The sequence below is a fragment of the Sarcophilus harrisii genome, chromosome 1 (assembly GCF_902635505.1).
Source record: "Sarcophilus harrisii chromosome 1, mSarHar1.11, whole genome shotgun sequence".
In the NCBI taxonomy this organism is placed as follows: Eukaryota; Metazoa; Chordata; class Mammalia; order Dasyuromorphia; family Dasyuridae; genus Sarcophilus; species Sarcophilus harrisii.
The window spans coordinates 665867940-665885878 of NC_045426.1; the positions used below are offsets into that span (position 1 = coordinate 665867940).

The 17939-nt window shown below is 43.1% G+C and overlaps 1 protein-coding gene across 1 annotated transcript in view; it reads right to left on the reverse strand.

The window, feature by feature from the left end:
* Window positions 1–10239: 10239 nt before the first annotated feature.
* Window positions 10240–17939, reverse strand: part of SCAMP4 (secretory carrier membrane protein 4) — a 67858-nt gene continuing 60158 nt past the window's right edge. Inside the window, exons 6-7 of the mRNA XM_003760793.4 lie at window positions 15219–15336; window positions 10240–12881 (exon numbers count right to left, since the gene is read on the reverse strand). Of these exons, the coding sequence (XP_003760841.1) occupies window positions 12705–12881; window positions 15219–15336 (295 nt within the window). The 3' untranslated portion in view covers window positions 10240–12704. The remainder of the gene's footprint in view (window positions 12882–15218; window positions 15337–17939) is intronic.

Sequence of the window (17939 nt, forward strand, 5' to 3'; positions counted from 1 at the left end):
GATGTAGAAAGAACCAAGAGAGAAGTGTCCCCAAAACCTAAAGAAAGGAATGGCAAGGAGGAGTGATCCACAGTGTCCAAGTCTGCCAAGAGGTCAAGAAGCATGAAGATTAAGAAAAGGTCCCTGGATTTGGCAACCAAGAAATCATTGGTCACTTTGGAGAGAGCAGTTTGGATGGAATGATAAGGTTGGAAGCCAGAACGTAAGGGGTTAAGAAGATAGTGTGATCTGAGGAAATGAGGGGAACTATAAAATGTCAGAAACTGGGAAGGGTCTTAGTCAAAGAACATCAGATCTGAGAGGGCCTTTAGGACACAGGATGTCAGGGCTGGGAGGGCCCTTAGAACATTGAATGTTAAAGCTAGGAGACGCCTTAGAAAAGATGATCCTCAAATCAATTTATCCAGCCCAAATCCCTCTCCTGAGATCTAGACTATTGTCAACAACCAACTATTGAATGTGTCAAAATGTTCTTTAGACATGTTCCATTCAAATTCAACACGTACCAAAAACATAACTGAAAATCTTTCCCCAACCTCCCCTCTTCTGACCTTCCCTGTTACCATGGACACCACCATCTTCTCAGTCACCTTGAAGTGAATCTCAGTGTCTTCTTCTGCTTGTCACTCACACTCACCCCAAACATCCCATCAGTTGCCAAGCCTTATTGTTTCAACTTTCAGAACCTCTTTCATAGATATCACTTCATCTCTCTAGTCCAGTGCAGGCCCTCATCGTCTCACACCTTGACTGTTATAGTGAATGGAGTCTGGTTCGTCTTTCTGCCTCAAGTTTCCCCATGGGTCCCTCCTCCATGTAGCTGTCAAAGTGATCTTCCCACAGCATAATTCTGATCATTTTATTCCTTATTCAACAAATTCCAGTAGTTCTTTATTCTTCTGGGATTGGATATAAAATCCCATTTTGCACTTCACACATATAATGAGTATCATACTGTTTGCCTTCTCATTAGGTGGAGAACAACAGGAAGGGAAGGAAAGATGGTAGAACTGAAAATTTAAATTTAAAAAATAATATCAGAGCTGGCCCTTTACAAGCTGGCCCCTTCTGACTTTTATCTTCTTTAGTACCCTCCAAGTCCTCTATGATCCAGGGACACACTGGCTTCCTGGCTGTTCTTATTGTTGAGGTTCAAAAGGGACCCCCAAGGGTTGGGATTGCAGACCAGTGTCACAAAGTGTCTCAAAAGAATTTGCAAGCTTGAACCCATCTCCAAGTCAAAGGGCAAAGTTTATTGTAATTGTAACACACATAAGTTACATGTATTATATAAGTTGTAATTGTATAACTGTTTAAGTTACAATTGTAACACTAAGTTCAAAAGGATTTAGCAAAGAACCAAGAACAAGAAGAAAAATTTATAGGAAAAAAGGGAGATCTGGTTCTTCATGTCACTGATAGGCTAATTTTATGGTCTGGTATGCACCTCACCATTTGTCTCAGAAACCCTGTTATCACTGACCCACAGATTGTTATCTGGCAGTCAGCAAAGTTTCTAGGACTATACTATCGTATTCCTAAAGCCAGGAGACTTTAGGATCATTAACTGTTTTATTGTTAGAACAGTAGCTACAGTCTGAGAGCCTCAGGATTACTATTATATTTCTTCTAGAAGCTGCACCCTCATCACTTATAAAATATTCCCTCTCCAGACTGTGCTTTTTTACTATCTATCCCCCACTTCTGAAATGCTTTCTCCTCTTTCTTTGGCTTCCCTAGCTTCCTCTAAGATTCAGCTCAAACCCCACTTCCTCAGGCCTGTCTCAGTCCCCTTCCCTCCCCCACTCTCAATGCTCACTATTAATATCTTCCCTTTGAGAATACTTCCTATTTGTATACATCATATAGATATATAGTAGTTTGTATGTTGCTTTCCCAATTAGAATTTGATCTTGAAAGCAGAGTTCATGTTCTTTTTTTTCCTTTCTATATGTCTTTTGCACTTCATACATATAATGAGTATTATACTGTTTGCCTTCTCAATAGGTGGAGAACAGGAAGAGAAGGAGAGATGGTAGAACTGAAAATTTAAATTTAAAAAATAATGTCAGAGCTGAGATGACCCTTAGAACAACAACAAAAAAATGTTAGTGTTGTAATGAATTATTCTGGCCCATCATGATTTCCCTTAAGGCTTAGCATATTGTCTATATAGCAAACATTTAATAAATGATTGCTAAATGTTTGTTCAAGGACCTTTAGAACATAAAATAACAGAACTGAGAAGATCCTTAGAACAGAGTATCAGGGCTCTTAGAACACAAAATGGCAGAACAAATTGTGGTTATAGAATGGTTAATATTTTTTTTAATTTTGAGTTCCAAATTCTTTCCTCTTCTATCTGATTTTCCATCCATTGAAAAAGCAAGCAATATGATGCATAGGAAGTCATATAAAATATGTGATATATGATTATGATGGAATATTATTATGCTATAGGAAAACAAGATGGTTTTAGAAAAACCTGGGAAGATTTACGTGAACTCATGCAAAGTGAAGTGAGCAGAACCAGGAAAACATTATACATAGTCACAGTAACATCATAAGTCACAACAATCAACTATGAAAGACGTAGCCACTCTGATCAACCCAACACTCCAAGACATTTCCAAAGGATTCATGATGACAAATGTTAGCCACCTCCAGAGACAGAACTGATCAACTCTGAGTGCAGAGTGAAGCATATTTTTTTCTACTTTCTTTTTCTTGCCTTTTTTTTTTTTTTTTTTTTTTTTTTTTTTTTTTTTTGCAACATGGTTAATATGGAAATGTGTTTTGCATGACTTCACACATGTAATGGGTATCGTACTGTTTGCCTTCTCAGTGGGTGGGGAACAACAGGAAGGAAGGGAAGGAATGTAGAACTGAAAATAAAATTTAAATAAAAAAATTCATGTTAGAGCTGAGACAGACCCTTAGAATAACATATTAGAGCTGTAATGAATTATCCTGGCCCATTGAGTGAGCCCTTATTATGTGCCAGGCATTGTGGTAAAGAGCAAAGATACAAATAGGAAGAACAAAAAACAGAGCAAAAAAAAAAAATGTAGTTCTTAATGAAAATAGGGAGCTTGCATTTTAAAAAAAATTTTAATTAATTTATTTTTTTATTTTTAAATATTCATTTAACATTCACTTAAAAACATTCATTGAATTTTGAATTCTCTCCCTCCTTCTCACCCCCCACCTCTCCTGAAACTGGCAAAGGCAAAATATTTGATAGCAATTTCACATGTGATATCCTGAAAAATATATTTTTTATTAACCATGCTGCAAAAAAATGGAAAAAAATTTGCTTCAATTTACATTCAGACTCCATCAGTTCCTTCTCTGAAGGCAGAATTATCTTTTGAAATTGTCTTAGATCATTGTATTGCTGAGAATAGCTAAGTCATTCACAGCTGATCATTATACAACATAGTTGCATTAGTTTATAAAAGTTTTCCCAAGTTTTTTTTTAAACCATCCTGTTTGCCATTTCTTATAGCACAATAATATTCCATCACATCCACAATTTGTTCATCCATTCCCCAGTTGACGGACATTCCCTCAGTTTCCAATTCTTTGTTACCACAAAAATAGCTGCTTTAAGTATTTTTGTCTATTTAGGTTCTTTATCTTTTTTTTTTTTTTGCTCTCTCTGGGATACCAACCTAGTAATGGTATTGCTGAATCAAAAGATATGCATGTTTTATAGTCCTTTGGACATTTGTTCTTCAGAATGGTAGGTGCAATCCACAACTTCTCCAACAATAGAGTCCACATCCCCTCCACGTTTATCGTTTTAACTTTTTGTCTTATTAGCCAATTTTATAGGTTTGAGGTAACCTTGGAGTTACTTTCATTTATATTTCTCTAATCAATAATGATTTGAAGAATTTTCATATGACTTTAAATTACTTTGATTACTTTGAAAACTGCCTGTTCTTATCTTTTGACCATTTATCAATTGAGGAATAATTCATTCTTATAAACTTAACTTATTTCTCGATATATTTGAGGAAGCTTACATTCTAACTGTGACACAAGTATGTGCAGAGTAAATACGATGAGAATAAATACAAGACAGATGCAAATGAGTTAGGGAGGTAAAGCTAACAGTTGTGGGGAATCAGGAAAAGTTTCATTTAGAAAATGTTACTCGAGCTGTGTCTTTAAGAAGAAAAGGATTCTCTGAAACCGGAGGAAAGGCATTCTAGGCACTGGAGATGGGGGTGGGGAGTGGGGGGAGGGTGGCCAATGCAAGGGGAGGGAGATGGGAGATGAAGTGACAAATGTGGGAGAGAGAGATAACACATTGGATCACAGAATGGAGTGTGATAACATGAGACCAGCTTTAGAAGCCGAACAGAGGGGTTTATCTTATAGCACGGGGGAGCAACTGGAGTTTATTAAGTAGAGGAGTAACAAGGGCAAATCTGTGCTTAAGGAAAATCACATTTGCAGCTGTGCGGAGGAGAGATTGGAGTGGGGAAAAGATTTAAGGCACAGGGACCAATTAAGAAATTATCTCAATAATCCAGAAAAGGGCTGATGAGGGCCTGGACTCTGGCAGTAGGTGGGTGAGCAGAAGGAAGGGGCCAGACTGAGAAATTGAGAATTATTGCAAAGTTGGAAGTGGCAAGATTTGAATTTGATTAGATATGAGGAGTGAGAGAGGGTCAAGGATGATATCCAGATTGCAAATCTGGGAGGGTGGAAGACTGTGGATTGCCTTAGAAACAGAGAACTTTGAAAGAGGGTAGGTTTGGGGGTAAAGAAAATGACTTCTGCTTCTCCACGGGCATAAAGTTGAAAATGTCCAATATGATGTTAGTGACTTCAGTGGAACAGACACACCCAGAGGAGAAATTGGGGCTATACATACACATACATATATTCATAATACATTCATGTGTGCATGTACATGAATTTCTTTCTGGGAAACATAATTACAGATAATTATAATTGAATGATAATCATAATTGAATACATGGGACCTAATGAAATCCTAAGACAAATTCTTGGGGAACCCTGGCATTTAGGGGGAATGATATGGATGATGGACCCCAAAGGGGACTCAGAGGGAATAACCAGATGGGAGGGAGTATGGGAAGGGAATAAAGATTTATGGAGCATCTAAAGAGTGCCAGGTACCACACCAAGTAGGTTCTGTTTTTTTGGTTGGTTGTTTTTAACAAATCTTATTTCATTTAATACTCATAATAACCCTGTGAGGTTATTATTATCCCCATCTTACAGTTGAGGAAGCTGAAGCAAACAGGTTTAAGTGACTGGCCTGGGTCACATAGCCATCAAATATCTGAAACAAGATAGATAGGTGGAGAACCAGAAGAGAATGCAAAATCCCAGAGAGCTCTACCAGAGCCTCAGTTTACCCAACTCCTACTCCAAGTTTGCCCTCCAAAATAAGAAAATTATCTTATGAATTCACTTCCTTCTGGTTTTATTACTCTGCATAGGGGCTCTAGACAAAGTCCATTAATCTGAGCTGCAATCGCAGGATCCCACTTTCTGGAAGTAGCATTATAGACAGATAGTAAACCCACAACTAGAGCCATTACTCAAGATCACAGACTATTAGAGCAGGAGAGTTTCTTAGAGATCATCCAGGTCACTTGGATTGTGAAGGAAGCCATTCATCATGAGCTCCTTTATTGCCCTTCCCGTCCACTTCAAAATGCCTTTAAATCTTTGTTATAGGTTATTCACACAGGGCCAGTCTGCTCCCAGCCAGCCACATGTGCTGACTCAGCACTCTCCCATTTGAGGATGACAAAGCAATTCCTTATTATTGTCCATTGAGCAGGAATAGCTGCTGATTCTGTGGACTTAACATTTTTAAATTGATTATCAAAATTTTTAAATGACTCAATTTTAAATTTAAATATTAAATCACTAAAATTTAAATTTAAAGTACTAAATCCCTAAATTTGAATTAAATTTAAATTTTGAAATTTACATTTTTATTTTGTTTTTACATCATCTAAACTTTCCCTAAGAAATTCCTCTCCCGATTTACATGAACTGAGGCTACGTGAAATGAGAACCAAGAGAACATTGTACACAAGCACAAGAAGATTATGCGATGATCAACTGTGATGGACATGGTTCTTTTCAACGAGCTGATTCAAGTTAATTCCAATAGATTTGTGATGAAGAGAGCCATCTGCATCCAGAGAGAGAAATATGGGGACTGAATGTGGATCACAAGTATTTTTATCTTTTTGTTATTGTGTGCTTGTGTTTTTTCTTGATCTGATTTTTCTTGGGCAGCCTGATGATTGTGGAAATATGGTTAAAGAATTGCACATGTTTAACCTATATTGGATTACTCACTGTCTAGGGGAGAGGATGGAGGAAGGGAGGGAGTAAAAATTTGCAACACAAAGTTTTGCAAGGGCAAATGTTGAAAACTATCTTTGCAAGAATTTTGAAAAATGAAAAGTTTAGTATATAAAAAAAGAAATCCCTTTTCCCTGACAGATATATATTTAAAAAAAATTTTTTTAAAAAGAAAACATAAAGCAAAACACTAAAAACCAATCCTTTGATATTAAAATGCAATGTTTCTCATCTGTGAACCCTCTCCTCTCCACACACTTTTATTAAGAATGGGGAGAAGTGCAGTCCCAGATCTTTTTGTTCTTTTTAATTTATTGACATTACTTTTTCACTTGCTTTGTGGCAGTTATTCTTTCCATTTACATTGTTATAGTCAATGTAGAGGCAGCGAGGTGGGATGGTGTATAGGGCATATTCTACTGATCTAGTGGCTCCCCTGTGAGCCTCCATGGACATTGTAGGCATTGCAGAGGGGGAGAAGAGAAAAAGTCCCTTCCTCTTATCCTTTTCTCCAGGAGTTTCTTCCAAAAAGCTACTCAGCATCTGAACTCACCTAAATTCAAACTTTATAATCTAAAAAGCTGGAAGGAAGGCTTAGCTATTTAAAGGCATTAAGGAGTTTGGTTAGTTTTTTCTAAAACAATGGCCAGGTTTCCTTTCTAATTCAGTCAAGAAACTTGTTTGTATTTCTTACAGGAATCACCAGTTAACTGCATTTTAAAAATTAATTTAATGCCTCTTTGCCTTTTTTTATTATCAATAAATTCAGGGCAGAGAGAACCAATATCCTAATATTCACAATATCCCCATGAGGATAGCATTATTAGTCTAATTAAAGAGATATCTTGCCCAGAATCACTCACCTTATAAAGTGGCAAAAAAGATCTTATCTTTTGATCCAGAGAGTCTACTGCAAGACATGTACCCCAAGGAGGTCACTGACTTAACAAAAGAAAAAAAGATTCCACGTACCACAAAATATTTATGGCAGCACTTTTTGTGACAGCAAAGTTGGAAACAAAAGAGATCACTGGGAAAATGGCCTAACAAAGTGTGGTACGTGCATATAATGGAATATTACCTGCTGGAAGAAATGACAAATATGATGAATACAGAGAAACATGGAAAGATCTGTATAACGATATGAAGTCATCAGACCTAGGAAAATAACATTTTTAATGACTGTTGTTCAGCCATTCCCCAATTGATGGGCATTCACTAGTTTTTCCAATTCCTTTCCATTGTGAAAACTGCTGCTACACATGATGAATATGGAAATATGTTTAGAAGAATTGCACGTGCTTAACCTGTATCACATTGTTTGTTCTCTTAGAGAGAGAAAAGGGAGAGAAGGAAGGGAGAAAGAGTTGGAGCCCAAAGTTTTGAAAAGTTAAATGTTGAAAACTCTCTTTTCATGCATTTGGAAGAATAAAATGCATTAAAAATAACAAAAAGAGCTGCTACAAGCATTTTTGCTCATATGGGTCCTTTTCCCTTCTTTATTATCTCTTTGGATACAGATCCAGTAGAGACACTGCTGAATCAAAGGGAATGCACAGTTTGATAGCCTTTGGGCACAATTCTAAATTGCTCTCCAGAATGGCTGGATCAGTTCACAACTCCACCAACAATAATGCTTTATAGATTTTAAAGAAAATTAATAATGAAAACGATGGCTAACTTCATCTAATCCAACACTGTCATCATTTTACAGAGGAGAAAGGTAAGGCCTAAAAACCACTTGTCTAGCCTTTCCCGTCCTTATTGAGTCCAGAGCACTTTGGATCTGGAAGTATAGTGACAGCTCACAAATGCTGATCTGAGGAGTCTGAGAATTGGGAGGACTCAGACTCGTAGTGATTTGGGCAGGAAGGACATCTTGGGGAAAGCAGCAGCCGCCAGCCACCTTCTTAATTACAGAGCAAAGGCCAAGCCGGGGAGGGGCAGTGAAGGACTGATCACAGCTGAGCCTCCCCCAGCTCCGCCACCAACTTCTGTGCGTCTCGGTGCCTCAGTTTACCAGGAAGACGAAGGATCTGGGCTGGTGGAGCTCTAATTGCCAACACTGACCCCCCGGAGCTCCTTCAGCCCAAGCTCCAAGTTCTAAGATTCCTTCTGGCTTTGCCAACTCCCCTAACACGCGGAGGGCACAAGGAGGAGGTGGGGGGGAAGGGCACAAGTGCTGCCCTGCTCCTGGAGCTCGGGAGCTGCTCGATGCCTGCGTCCTCCCTGCGATTGGACACACGTCTCAGACTCCAATCAATCAAGTGTTTGTTATGAGCCTGTTGTGGGCAGGGCCTGGTGGAGAGACAGACAAAAACCATCCCTGCCCCAAGATCCCGTCCTTTGGGGGAAACACAAAAGCATTTGGAAATAGGAACAGAGCAAGTCTATATAAACATGCATGACTGTGGGGGGGCCAAGAAGCCTCGTGGAGGAGGAGGCGGTTTGAGCTGGCGCTCGAGGGCACCGAGGGCACCTGGGCACAGGTGGGGAGGGGGGTGCCCTGGGGTCCTGTGGGAGGAGCAGCAAGGCCAGAGGGCCCCAATTAATGCTAGAGTCATCTATGTGAGTGGGAATGGCAGGTCGGAGGCAGGGCGTGGCAGGCTTGGCGAGACCTGTACTGGACCCCAGAGGACCCTGAGCCGGGAAATGGCCCGGTCAGACCCGTGCTCCAGGGAGGACGATGGCGGGCGGCTCAGGACACAGAGCCTCATGACCGACGGTCAGGCTGGGGGAGATGAGACTCAGCCTGTTTTCCCATCTGAGAGGCAACAACCTCCCCCTGTAGCCCTTGTCCGTAATGAGTTCCTGGCTAACCAGTGACGGCTCTGTCATGACTGACGGGGAGAGGCTTGTGGCCGTCCAGGCTGGGGGGTGGACAGCGGGCCTTCCCCGGGGCCGGGCACACGCACGAGGTCACGGCTGTATCGGCAGGTCCAGGCTCGGCCTCCTTCCACCCTGGGTCAGGACCAAGGCCAAAGGCCAGACGCTTCTGTGAGGTTCTCCCTCAGGGTATCGGCGCCCAGGGTCAGAGGAGGAAAATGCTCCTTCTTTGCTGAAAGTTAAGGGGGCGCAGTGAACCCCCCGGAGGGCTCCTCCTGCTCGGCCTGGCCGGATGGCCCGGCTCTCCTTAGCTGCTCAGGAGGAAACAGGAATTCCCCGGGAGCTCTCTTGTAAGGGGCCTGAGGCAGGGTCATAGTCTCCTGGGCTCGGGACTGGCAGGAAGGGGGGGGGTTTGGCGCATTACTCTAAGGGTAGGTGGGCATTGTGTGGGTGCCCAGCGAGAGCAGTGGGGGTAAAGATGATGGCGGTGGGATGTGCTCTTTGACATTTTCTTTTAGATTTTGGAGAAATGAACAGAAATAGCCTATGCTTTATAATCTAGGTTCACCAATTTTCCTATTATTTTGTAGACATAAATAGCGTTTGGGGAAATCAGGAGGAGCCTCGATGGCATTTTAGTTTCTACTTGAATACTGACGAAGTGTCTCTTCACTCTGTGAAAACCTGTCGTGGGCAGCTCATTACCACCAAAGCAGGTCTGACCCATTTCTACTGCCCTGAAGCGGCCTATGGAGCTGCCAGAAGAGCCTCATAGAATCCTTTCTCTGGCTGTTTCCCTTCTCTGAACGGCGGGAGTTGGGCTAGATCATTTCTCAGGACCCTTCCGGATCCCCCCTTAGCTCCAAATTCCACCTCCAGGGACAAGCAAGATAAAGCCAAATCCTCTCAGGACAAGTCTCCTGTCTCCTTCTCGGTCTTTTGTTCCTTTACTTGGTCTCCCGAGGGCCCATCTCCGGCCTTCCTCTTTTCATTTTCCTTGGAACAAGCAAGTGTTAAATAACATGACCACAACCATAGCCGACTCCATCCAGTCTGATGCAGAAAAAAAGATTTATTTTAAGGATGATTTCACTTAACAAAAACCACCACAATGTAACATGATGCAAATAGGGGAGAGGAAACAAACCTGTTGGCCAACTCCAAAAACTATTTTCCCCTCACCCAGGGTTAATTCCATACAAGTCTAATAGAAATATATATTAAAAAAATAATTACAAAAATAAGCCACGATGGTTTACACAGTGTGTCCTTCAAGCCAGGGTTCTGCAAGCTAGTTCTCAGCCTGGAGGTGGGTCTGGAAGGTCAGTGGGAGCTCTGGGCTTGGCCCCTGCTGCTGCCAGGTGGACTCCTCCCGGCCTACCCCAGGCCCCCTTTGGAGAGAGGGGCAGCAGGGCCCTGTGACATTGGTTCAGTGCACATCACAGACAGGCCGGAGAGGGAGGGAGGGAGAACATGATTCTGCTGCGTCGGGGACCTTGGCGCCAAGCAGCAGTCTCTGTATTTACAAAGGAGCAAATGGGAAAAGCAGTCATCATCTTTTAGGAACGGAGAGGAAATCAGACATCAAGAAGATGACTACTTTTGGGGAGCTCCAGACATCTCGAGAACAAAAATCTCAGGGAGCCTTTGTCACTGTGTAGAAAGTTTAAAAACTTTGGTTTTTGGCCACAGATCCGAATGACTACATATCAATTTCAGTTCTGTAAATATTTACAAAATCCTTTAGGAAAATATGAGAATGACCAAAAGGAGGGGAAAAAAACTTGTTACCTAAAATCTTAAAAAAATTTTTCCCTAGTTCTTTCTTAAGGCACATAAGACTTGTAGTAATTATTTTCCACTGAAAGCTCCCTCGAAGGTCAGTGTGTAAGAGCAGGGAGGTGTCCTCAGAGGTTCTGCCCTGCTGTGAAAGGCTCTAGGTGATGATGGGGAACCCAAAAACGGGTCAGAGAGCTCAGCTACTAGGGCAGTCTGGCACCTCTGGGCTACGGCCAAAGAACTGGTTCCAAGGACTGGGGAGAAGCCCCTGGCCCTGCTGCTTCCTTCCATTGGTGGCTCTTCTGCAGGGAAACTGTTGTAGAGTGTCATTATGATTGTGTGAGAACCCTACCGTAGAAAACCTCGCCTGTGCTTCTAGTTTAGGTGTCTGAGAACCTGTTAGTGTCCCGGGGCCCGTGATGAAAGAGGTCACAAAGCAGCCCAGTTCCTCATTCTGGCCCCAAACCTGAGCCAACAACTGAAAAATCAAGGGGAGATGACAAGATTATATCATGTACCTGAGAACCCTTCAGCAGCCCCAAACATATTACTGGGTAAGAGAAAGGAAACCACAATGCAAACTTGTGAGCGAAAAAGGAAGCCTGCCATGCTTCCTGAAAAGGCCTCCAAGGGCGAGGAATATGTTTTCTGGTTTTAAGCCAGTATTGGTCAAGATTCGGGCTGTAGATCTGCACCAATGTGCAATGTCCCTACTCTGATGTCAGTAAAAGAACAGTTTTCCCTTTATCTTTTTATTTTTGCTCAAATGTAGAGGGAAGACGATCATACTCCCTTCACAATCCTGAGAAAATGCTCCATTTCCACCACTTCATGCAATGAAGGGATTTGAATTTATCTGTCTTTGTGGAAGGTTCCTGGTCGTGGCAAACTGCTCTCCTGCAATCAAATTCTCACCAGTTCAACACAAAAAACCACGAGCTTCCTATGTTATTTGTCTAGGGTGCAGTTAGAGAGCCTTATGAGAGACGGCGGGGTAGTTACAAAAAGTAGCCCAGGAGAGTGACTCAGTCTGGCCAAGGCTGACCGAAGGCCCCGTCTGGGGAGGCGCCCCCACCCCGAAAGGGACCCTCCTCCCAGCAAGTCTAGGGCGTGGACTCTTCACCTTGGAAGGGGGAAGATGGGAGATGGTGGAATTCCAAATAATCTTTATGGTTTTTAATGTGGAGTAATTGAAAATCAGGCTCTTCTGCCAATAAGGCTACTTCTGGCTGACTCAGTCTTGCTTAGGTAATCCCAGCTCTCTCCCTTCTTTCCAAATTGAAAGTCATTCTAGGACTCCTGGGGGTGCTTCTGGGTGACAAAGGGGGAGCCCAAGGCGAAGGACCCAACCCCCACTTCTTGGAGGAGCCTTCTCTGGAGTCTGTGCCAGGAGAGGAAGGGGAAGGGACTGGCCTCAGGGAAGAAGCTGAAGCAAAGGAGATGAGCCTTCCCAGGGCAGTCAGGCTGTCAGCGGGCAGAGGTCTCCCTGGCCAGTGACAGCAAAGTGACGGAGTGAGATGAACGAATACTGGCAGCCAGGCACAAACGTCAGGTGCCGAGTGCTAGGGGATGCTCCAGAGGAGCCTCATTGGTGGGGAAGCCTGGTCTCTTCCCCCTACCCTTGGATACTAGGGGAGGGCTGGGGAAAACAAACACAAACAAACTTTCAAATCAAAATGAGCAGAAGGCAGGGCACCCTGGCTGGACCTGGTGGGTGGGGGCCGCGGGCCACCTTAAGGCCAGTGGCTCCCAGAGGGGTAGCTGGGAACCGTGGGGTACTCGGGCAGGCTGCTGCCCGAGAAGTTGCTGAACTGCGCCTCCCGGCTGGGCGGGTTCTTCCAAGTTCCGGCGCTCCACTCGTCCTGGGCCTTCTGAAAGCTGCCGCCAGAACCACGGTAGAACCTGTGCACCTGCAGGAAAATGGGACACAGAAAACTGCTCAGTGCTGAGAAGCTCTAGGCTGCATCCTCAGGGGCACCAACCCCCAAGGCATCAGGGTGAATTTGGGTGATTTTGTGCAAGAAAAGGAGTTACCCCACTACAAAGAATTCCCAATCCCTCTATTTTTGTCCACCTGAATTTTTGAGTTCCTTCACAGGCTAATTGTACACTATTTCAAAGTCTGATTCTTTTTGTACAGCAAAATAACTGTTTGGACATGTAGACATATATTATATTTAACATATACTTTAACATATTTTACATGTATTGGTCAACCTGCCATCTGGGGGAAGGGGTTGGGAGGAGGGAAATGTTGGAACAAAAAGTCTTGTAATTGTCAATGCTGAAAAATTACCCATGCATATAACTTGTAAATAAAAAGCTTAATAAAAAAAGAAAAAAAGAAAAGGAGTTAACCCAAGATAGACTGAGTATGTGCTTCTTATATGTAAAGCTCCGAGCTGCTTGTGTGTGAGCGTGTGTGTGTGTGTGTGTGTGTGTGTGTGTGACTGTGTGGGTATTACTCCAATAGATTGTGCAGAGAGCCATGTGTGTCCAGAAAGAGAACTATGGAGACTGACTGGGGATCAAAGTATAACATTCATTTTTGTTGTTGTTTGCTTGCCTGTGTTATTCTTTCTCGTTTTTCTTCCTTTTGATCTGATTTTTCTTGTGCAGAATGATAAATATAGAAATACGTTTAGAAGATTTGCATCTATATTGGATTTCTTGGAGAGGGGAGATAGAGGAGGGAGAAAAGTTTGGAACAAAAAGTTTTGCAAGGATGTTATAAACTATCTTCGTATTTATTTTGAAAAATAAAGAGCTATTATTATAAAATACTCAAGTCTTCCTACTACAAAAAAAGAGATATACAGAAAAATGAAAGGAAATGCAGCTAACAGAGAATAGAATATTAAATAATATAATTGCCCTGAAAGAATATCAGTGATAAAGCTCAGGATAAGCTTTTTAGAAGCTGGATTAGAAACCAAAGAACAAAGAAAAGTTAGGAGTAATGATAATAGGGGATGAAGAGGAGATAGAACTGAACAATTCCTTTTTTGCTTCTGTTTTTCCCTAAAAAGCAGAATTATCTTCAGGACCAAAAGTGGTTAACAAAAAACTGAAAGTCAAGACAAGTGAGGAGAGCTGGTTATCAGGTCCAAATAAACCATATTCCAGAGCAAGGGAACACAAGGGAGCTACAGATAGTCTGGTAGGAGACCCAACATCATTCCAAGAGTGCTCAGAGATAAAACTGCCAGGAGGACAAAGAACAGGTGGCAAATGGAGAAAATACATCAGTGCCAGAGGAAGTTTCACAGCAGGACCCTGACAGCTCAGGCCCTCACAAAAGCAAAAGCCATCTCAGGGAAAAGAAAATGTCAAAAGCTGGGGAAAGAGATCTCAAATTACCTTACTGCCTACAAAGACAGGTGAGCGAACTTTAACAGGTACTGTTAAACCATAACCCTTTCTCATCTTTGGCATTCTTTAAAGAATAGTCTCCACAGAAATTGCGGGCATTCCTGGACAGAAGCACTTTGACAGGCCAGACAAGCCAGCCCCTCTTCTGTCCAGACAAGGACAGCCCATGTCCAGTCGCTGCAGAGCAACATGAGGACCCAGTGTCTGTGGCTCAGAAAACAAAACCCTTGCACCCTGGGCTCAGCAACTAAAGACATCACTTTAAGTCAATGGGGCTCTTCCATGCAAGAGCCCAGCCCAGACAGGAGTCTTTCCTAAGTGCAGCCCTAGGAAGAATTCTCTTCAATGATTCCCAAGTCAGTGTCCAGGGAATCCTGCACCAGGGAAGCAGAGCATACTTGTGTAGGATCAATGGAAAATGGCGAGATCTTCCTGCTGGAGGCCAGTTCGACCCATGATGTCTTCAGACAGAGAGGAAGGGAGAGAGAGAATTTGAAACTCCAAATTAAAAAAAAATATATTAATAGATTTTAAAAATAAAAAAGATTCACAGTAAGCACAAGGAAACTGCAGGGAGAAACAGTAGCTCCTGCCCACACCAGGCTCCTTATCCTCTCTGTGTCTCAGTCTCCTCATCTGTAAAATGAGAGGATGGACGAGATGGTCCCCACGGTCCCTTCCAGCTCTAAATCTATGAGGACATACGGCATACACGACATGGTCCTCTGCTCCTCTCCACTTTGGGGAAGGCCTCTGGCAGGGAGGAACACCGAAGGACCCGAGTGAGAATCTGGCAGGGGCAGAAGCTGCAGAGGGTTTATACCCTCCCTCCCTCTGGTGGGGCCTGAAAGCCCCAGGGACCACCAGAGACTTACCTTCACAAGGAGCACGCACATGATGGCTGCTGAGAGGGTGAACATGATGGCTGGGAAGAGCATGAACACGGCAGCCGCAGCATTGGTCTGGAAGAAGAAGATCGCTGACCACCAGCCGCTGAAAGGGAGAACAGGAGACGGAGGGCGTGAGCGGGAAGCCGGGTCTGGGGCTCCCACAGTGCACGGGACCCCTAGAGCTGGAACCAGGCCTTCTGCCGCCTACACAAGCACAGAGAAAGTAAGGGGGAGGGGGCTGGCCTGGCCTGCAGCCGCTACGCCAAAATGGTGTCATGGGCACAGCATCGAAGGGGACACACGCAAGGCTCTGCCCCCCAACCCAGTGAGCCACACCATCACAGCGGGCCCCGGGGATGGAGGCCTCTGAGCCTGTGTCCAGCCGCCCATAGAGGCATAGGGAGAAACTATCCACTCCTGTGGAGGTTCTGTAAAGAGACAGAACAGGCACAACAGGAAGGAAGGAAACAAGCTTTTAAGAGCCGGCTACATGCTATACCCATACAAATACTGTCTTCCTTGATCCTCATAACAGCCCCCATTTTATGGCTGGGGAAACGGAGACAAAGGTTAAGTGATTCTCCAGGGTCGCACAGATATTAAGTGTCTGAGGCTGGATTTGAACTCAGATCTTCTGACTCTAGGCCCAGTATTCTACCCAATGTGCCACCTAGCTGTCTCCAGGATGGTATTTGCTCTAGAGCTGTACTACAGGCTTGAATGAGGCATATGAAAGTAACAGAATGTTATTTTGGGCTGTGAGAAATGATAAAAGGGAATGTTCCAGAGAAATGTGAGAAGATTTGTGTGAAATGATGTAGACTGAAATGAACGGAACCAAGAGAACAATTTATACAATATAATATTATAAAGATAAATAATTGTGAAAACTTTAAGCACTTTAATTAATGCTATAATCAGCTATGATTCTAGGATGGATGTTGAAGCTGGCTGTCCTCCTGACAGGGGGAAGATGGGCTTTTTGGAAGGATAGGGCCAATGGGGAATTTATTTGGCTTGAGTACACGTATTTATTACAAAGGTTTGTTCCTTCATTCTAAAGGGAAATGGGAAGGTGAGAAGACCAAAAAAATTAGATTTCAAATTAAAATGTTGAAAGTTAGGAACTCTGATCTTGAGTCATTGTAGAAATGACCCAAGATAATTCAGCTCCTCTCTCTAGGACCGGTTTTTTTTTTTTTTTTTTTTAATTTTTAATTCTTTTTTTTTTTAATTTAATAGCCTTTTATTTACAGGATATATACATGGGTAACTTTACAGCATTAACAATTGCCAAACTTCTTGTTCCAATTTTTCACCTCTTACCCCCCCCACCCCCTCCCCTAAATGGCAGGATGACCAGTAGATGTTAAATATATTAAAATATAACTTAGATACACAATAAGTATACATGACCAAAACATTATTTTGCTGTACAAAAAAAATCAGACTCTGAATTATTGTACAATTAGCTTGTGAAGGAAATCAAAAATGCGGGTGTGCATAAATATAGGGATTGGGAATTCAATGTAATGGTTTTTAGTCATCTCCCAGAGTTCTTTTTCTGGGCATAGCTAGTTCAGTTCATTACTGCTCCATTAGAAATGATTTGGTTGATCTCGTTGCTGAGGATGGCCTGATCCATCAGAACTGGTAGGACCGGGTTTTGCCATCTCTAAAATGTAGGCTCTAATGGTAAGCCACCTGCCTCAGTATTATTATGAGGCAAGTGCTTTGTTCTGTTTTAGAACTTTTTTATTCTTAACTTAATACCAATCTCTGTTCTCCCCCTACACTTCATATACGTAACAGAAGAGGAGGAAGGTGCATAAAATAAGGGATCTGTCATGTACAGTTTGCTTCTCTTTTAAACTACAAATAGATTTGATTTCTAACTTTTCAAGCTGAAACAAGGACTTTGTAAACTGTGAAGTGCTCTGAGGATCTGAGTTATGATGATGACAGTGGATGACAGTGGGAGGAGGAGGAGCAGAGAGCTGGGGGGCTGCCATTCCTGCTTACTGAGGCCTCCATCTCTAAGCCTAGGACTGCTGGTGACCATCATGCTGGCAGCACAGGCCTGGGGCTGGGTGCTTGGGGCCGGTGGCAGGACACGAAGCCACAGAAGGGCAGCCAGTGACTTGGCACCTCACTAAATCCATACCAAAGTAGGGAGCACCTGCAGACCACCTGACGAGGGCCAAACCAAGTAGGCCAAAGCTTCCGTGCCTGTCAGTTGTGAGGGCCAGTGATTGGCCCTCAAGAAGTTGCTGCCCTCTACCTGGGAAGACAGGGCGGCTCCTCTGGCTGCTGGCCAGTGGCTAGCTGATGTTGGCTACTTGGCCCCAGTTCCACCCACAGTCCCAAACTCCATCTACAGTGCCAGAAATAACAGGAACTACTGATTCATCTTCATTTGAAAATTTTACATTTGGCAAAAGCTTTGGGTTCCCACTCAATAAAAGCTACCTATTAAGTGAATCCCATAAATGAGCAGCCGGCCTCCTGAATCCTAATAAGACAGATTTCATTTATTACTTTAATTCAGGCTCAAAAGATGACTTCATTCAGTCTCTGAATAGGCGTGCAACAAAGGCCAAGTGAATCAGCTGCAAACTGTCACTGAAATGAATGATGACGGCCCGGCTTTAATCACGGTTGGGGCCGCAGACACTCTTCTCAGAGCCGGCTGCTTCCACTACCCCA